The sequence below is a fragment of the Pezoporus wallicus genome, unplaced genomic scaffold (genome assembly GCF_028554395.1).
Source record: "Pezoporus wallicus isolate ANWC-B61680 ecotype Strahan unplaced genomic scaffold, APGP_CSIRO_Pwel_v1 contig_13614, whole genome shotgun sequence".
NCBI lineage: Eukaryota > Metazoa > Chordata > Aves > Psittaciformes > Psittacidae > Pezoporus > Pezoporus wallicus.
In genome coordinates, this window is record NW_026642178.1 from 7158 (window position 1) to 12324 (window position 5167).

At 66.5% G+C, this 5167-nt stretch overlaps 1 protein-coding gene across 1 annotated transcript; it reads right to left on the reverse strand.

Moving 5' to 3' along the window:
- Positions 1-2384: 2384 nt before the first annotated feature.
- On the reverse strand, positions 2385-3805 carry POU4F3 (POU class 4 homeobox 3). The gene is made up of 2 exons (XM_057427814.1): positions 3575-3805; positions 2385-3303 (listed from the first exon to the last, which is right to left on the reverse strand). Exons 1-2 carry the CDS (start codon positions 3689-3691, stop codon positions 2458-2460), a joined length of 963 nt encoding a protein of 320 aa, XP_057283797.1. The 5' UTR covers positions 3692-3805; the 3' UTR covers positions 2385-2457.
- Between the last annotated feature and the right edge of the window lie 1362 nt (positions 3806-5167).

The window sequence follows — 5167 nt, forward strand, 5'->3', positions numbered from 1 at the left end:
CCCCAGCCCTCTCTTGCCGGGTGTCCCCACACGCCCCATCCCAAGGCTGTCACCTCCCTGTGTCGTCGTCCCCCCACCCCCCTTTCCACAGGTGTGCTTTTGTACACCTGGGGATCCCCCCCCACCTCCTGTGCTATCAGATGTGCCTCGATTGATTTGCTCCCTGCACTTATTAACGGGATCATTTTTCCATCCTTCGTGCATGAAGGGAGGTTTGGTGTAAGAATCAATGGGATGAGCACCGCCGGTGGCTTGTTTGGGTCGCTGCGCTTTCATCCTCAGTGCGCAGCCCCCGGGAGATGGCGAGAGGCAGATTGAGGAACAAGCAGGGAGTGGGGAAGAAAATGAACTGATTGTTCAGAAACCGGAGACCGGGGATGCCCGCGGGACACGCGCCGGCTTCGCCCGGCATCTCCGAGCCCATCTCCGGTGCTTTGCAGGGGCTCACTGAAGGGATTGCCCTTTCTCAGCAGGCCTGGCCTGTGGGAGGTGGGCTTGGGAGGAAGGAAGTGTCCCGGGGAGGTCCCACAGCCCTGCGGACCAGGACAAGGAGCCCCGCGGTCCTGCAGGGAGCGGGGAACCCTGATCCTCACGCGCCTGGAGAGAGCAACAGGGAGCGGAGGGAGCTTTGGAGGCAGCTCCTCACCGAGTCGGTGCCCTGGGAGGGTGAAGGGGGTCCCGGCGCGGCCCGGCACAGCCAGGGGAAGGCTCAGGCATCGGCAGTGACTAAAGCAGCTCGTGGGTGACCTCCAGAGCCAAGCCCCGGGAGAGGGGTCGGGTCCTGTGTGTGGGGCAGAGCAAGGCACAAACCTGCACCTGCCGGGTGGAAATAAACCCGGGGTTTGCAAAGAGGGAAATCCCGGCAGAGCCTCTGCAGCACTGTGTCCATGCAGGAAAACCGGGAATACAGGGCAGGGAGCTAGGAGGAGCAGGAGCTTCAGGTCTCCCGATCAGCGTGTTTGAGTGGGAGAAGCCCACGGGAGCCCGCTTCTGGGACAGCTACTGCAAGTCTGGGAGAGTTCCTTTAGGACTGGGTTTACACCTTTAAGCCATTTCTCCAGACCTGGCCAAACGAAGAAATGCAGAATTGTCACAAAAAGTGCAGATCTCGGCAAAACCAGCTCCCAAAAGTGACGCTGCGGTGACACCTTTGCCATGATAAGCACGACCCGATGTCCTCCAGAAGCGAACAGGCAGGAAGATAACGGCCACCAGGTCTGTAAGGCTCTCAGGCAGGTGAGCAGAAACACGGGCTAAGTGAGGCTCAGGCTTAACGCAGCCCGAGAGGACAATAACCCGCTCCGAGGACAGCTTTGGGAGGGTTGTTATTCCTGTCGCATACTAGAACATAAAGGCTTGTGAAGCGGCTGGGGGGTTTGGCCGGGGGTCCAGGCTGATCCCTCCTCCCGAGCCAGCGGCACCGCGCTTGGAACGAGCCCCAGTCCCGCCGCCCCGACGGCCGCCGGAGCCGGTCTCCAGCCCGAGGGGCCACCTCTGGGGGACGCTGCCGGCCATGCACGGGACGAGGGAAGGGACGGAACCGCCTCTTACCTGGCTCGTTTGCATAAAAGCACTCGCGGAGAGGCCCCGCGTCCGGCGGCACCGGGAGAGTCGGGGGACGGATGCCGCCTGGGCTGCACTCAGCCCCTTTGATCCTACGGTAGGAATTAATATTGCATCATCAAGTGTTCAGGACCCCCAGTGTAATGGCACAAGGGCTTTTATTATTGAAGGACGTTTGGGGACAAATCGTTGGGGCTGACAGGGGAAACGCGGAGCCAAGGAGCTCCCCGGCTCCCGGCAATTGTCAGGCTGGATTTGAGAGGTCGCTGGTCCTTCCCCAACGGGGGAGGTGGCTGGGACCCGGCTCCCGGTTTGATGTCACTCATTGAAACGCTGAAGGGAAATATTCCGAGGAGGCTCGTGCTCATTTTTAATCGTTAAGGTGCTTCGGAGTCCTAAATAAAAACCTTTTCCCCTTCTAAAGCGCATCAGAAAGGAGCCCGCGGTGGGTTTTGCCTGTGCTCCCACCCGACAGGCGGGACGAGCCCGGGAGCTGCTGCCGGGTCACCGGGCGGTACCGGGGGCCCGGCGGGGCACAGCCCCGGAGCATTTCCGGGGGGGGGAGACGGGCCGCCGAAGGGTGTTGGTTTGGTCTGCACTGGCCGGTGTTTCCTTTGGTGCTGCCCGCGCGGGGGGAGAGGAAAGACACGTCCCTTCGGGTGGAAAAATAAAGCTTTATTCCGGGGCGGGGGGAGCGGGGAGCGGCGGCTCTGCCCGGAGCGGCCCTGCCCGTCCGAAAAACCGCGGACCCTCCGCCACCGCCGCGATCGGCTGCGATCCCGGAATGCCCCGGAGGCGCAGGGAGATTCGCGGGGCCGTCCCGTCCCGTCCCGGAGGTGCGATGAGGCGGCGCCGTCGGGGCTGTCGGTGCCGGTGCGGCGGGCCCGGGTGCCGTCAGTGCACCGCCGAGTACTTCATGCGCTTCTGCTTCTGCCGCTGGTTGCAGAACCAGACGCGCACCACGTTCTTCTTGAGGTCCAGCTTCTCGGCGATGGCCGCGATCTTCTCCGCGGAGGGCCGCGGCTGCAGCGCGAAGAACGCCTCCAGCGAGCGCTTCTCGGGCGCGGCGATCGAGGTCCGCTTGCGCTTGCGCTCGGTGCCCGGCAGCAGGTCGGGGCCCGCGGCGCGGTCGCGGTGCGCGGCCTCGGCGCCGTCCAGCCAGGCCTGGAGCACTGGCCGCAGCGCTGCCATGTTGTTGTGCGACAGCGTCAGCGACTCGAAGCGGCAGATCGTGCTCTGGCTGAGCGCGCCCACCCCCGGCAGCTGCAGCGCAGCCAGCGCCGCCCCCACGTCGGCCTGGGTCACCCCCAGCCGCACCCGCCGCTGCTTGAACCGCTCCGCGAAGGCCTCCAGCTCCCGCGGGTCCGACCCCGCTTCGGGCGCGGCGGGCGGCGGCGGCCCCCCTGGGGCGCCCACGGGCAGGGCCAGGGGGGCGGCGGGCGGCAGCGGCGGCGGCTCGGGCAGCCCCCCGACGGCCAGCGGCGAGGAGAGGTGCTCCAGGAGGTCGCCGCCGTCCAGCGCCGGGTGCGGGAGCGGGTGCGGGAGCGCGGCGGGCAGCGGGAGGGCGGCGGCGGCGCAAGGGACCCCGCTCATGGCGGAGAACGCGGCGTCCGGCTTGAAGGGGGGGTGGTGGTGGTGGTGGGGGTGGCCCTTGGCGTGGGGGGCGATGTCGACGGCGGCCAGAGCCTCCGCGCGGGCCAGCAGGCTCTCATCAAAGCTCCCGAATATATTGCCCTGGAGCTGCGAGCAAGAACGCGCATGGCGGAGTCAGTGGGGAATACTGTCATCTCCGGCTGAAAAACCTGCCCCGGCACCGCGGTTCCTCCTCGGAGCTCAGGTCATAAAAATTAATAGGAAAGCTCGCGCAGACGTGCGGATCAGAGACGGGAGCGGGAGAGGGGGGAGAGGGGCGCCGAGACGCGCGAGTGTTTCTGGTGACATGAAAAAAACATTAAGTCGGTGCCTGTCAGAAAATGTGCCTCAAAGCGGTAATTCCGCTCCGTCTACGTACCTGCGGGGCCGGGAGGCAAACTCTGCGCATCGCCTCCGCGCTGGCGTGCAGGCTGGAGAACTTGGGCTCCTGCAGGGCGGCGGGCATGGTGAAGGGCTGCTTGGCGTTCAGGGCCATCGTCCTGCGCCCCTCGCGGGTGCGCAGCCCCTGGCATCGACTCGGGGTTCGCTCCCTGCCCCGCCGCTGCCCGAGTGAGCGATGTTCGATGGCAGCGCTGCCTCTGCGCGCCCGCTCCCCCCCCCCCCCCCCCATCTTTTCACTCATCTTACATGCTGCCTGCCAGGAGCGGGCCCCGCGCAGGCGTGCAGTGCAGTGCAGTGCGGTGCTGTGCTGCTCTGTGCTGTGCAGTGCGGTGCAGTGAAGTGCGGTACTGTGCAGTGGGACAGAGCGGGCAACACACGGGCAGTGGAACCTCCTGGCCGCCCTCCACAGCGCTCTGCTCGGGGCGGCGGGACGCGCCGTCAGGGCCCGGAGCGTCTCGCAGCCCCGGGCATCGCCTCCCCGGCCAGCCCCGGCAGTGGCCCCGCTCCGGGACCGGAGGGCCCTGGGACCCGCCGCTGGCCGCCGCTGGCAGGCGCTTCCCGCGGCCAGGACCAGTGCCGCTCGGTTACCCGCCGCGGGGGGAGCGGAACCAGAACAGGAGCGAATCGAGGGGGCGGTGGCTTTTGTGGCTCCGCAGCGCTGCCCCGGGGGTACCGGCTGCTGCAGGCCCGGGCCCACCTCCGCCCCTCGGAGCCCGGGCCCCCGTCAATCCCGTGAAGCGCGGTGTCGAGCACGGGGCGTGGTAAAACGAGCAGGGGGCTCCGAGCGCTGCCAAGGGCTGGAGGTTCGGGAGGCGAGAGAGACCCTCAGTGCGGCCAATGCCCCCCCCCCCCCATTCCTTCACCCCTCGGGAGACATCGCCCCGACGTTTCCACAGCACCCGTAGGCGGTCCAGGTTTGCTCTGTCCGGTTTCGCACCTCTCCAGGCACTCGATGGTCCGGGTCCGCTGAGGGCTCTGCAGGGCTGAAACCACCCAAGTAAAAACCTGCCGCTGGATTTGAAGTCCCCGAGAGCTCTGCGGGGGCTCAGGGACCGCAGAGTGGGGCCGCAGGGGCCGCTCTCCCGGCTCCCTGACACCGCCGCCAGCCGGGCCCTGCGCGGAAGCGGAGGCAGCGACCGGCCGCGGAGCTGCGGCCCGCCGGAGCGGGGGGGACCGGACGGCGGCGCCGCGGAGGGCTCCGGGAGGCAGCACCACGGACAGCGCCGGGGCTCCGGCCCTGCGGCGGCAGCACCGCGGAGAGCGCCATGGGGTGCGCGGGGTCCCCGCGCTGCAGGAGCAGGGAGCGCGCAAAGCGGCCTCCTCCCCGCGCGCTGCGCAAGGCTGCGAGCCCTGATTTGCGATGAAACATTTAACGGAAATCATTTATATTTCAGAGGGCCTAAAGAGCGGCATGAAAGTTTTATCTGAAGTGGCACCATATTCACAGCAGCCCTGCTGGGGTGCGAGTAATTAATAGAGGGATAAATTTCAAGCCTTTGTTTGGTTTTGCTTTGAGCCCTCCCTCTCTCCACTGCTGTCTGGCTAACACAGATAAAGAAGAGGTTCTGAA

Excerpts from the sequence above, each read along its gene's own strand:
- POU4F3 (XM_057427814.1), bottom strand. The coding sequence starts at position 3,691 with ATGGCCCTGAACGCCAAGCAGCCCTTCACCATGCCCGCCGCCCTGCAG. Across the intron at positions 3,304-3,574 it reads TTTGCCTCCCGGCCCCGCAG|CTCCAGGGCAATATATTCGG; the intron begins GTACGTAGACGG and ends TCTTGCTCGCAG.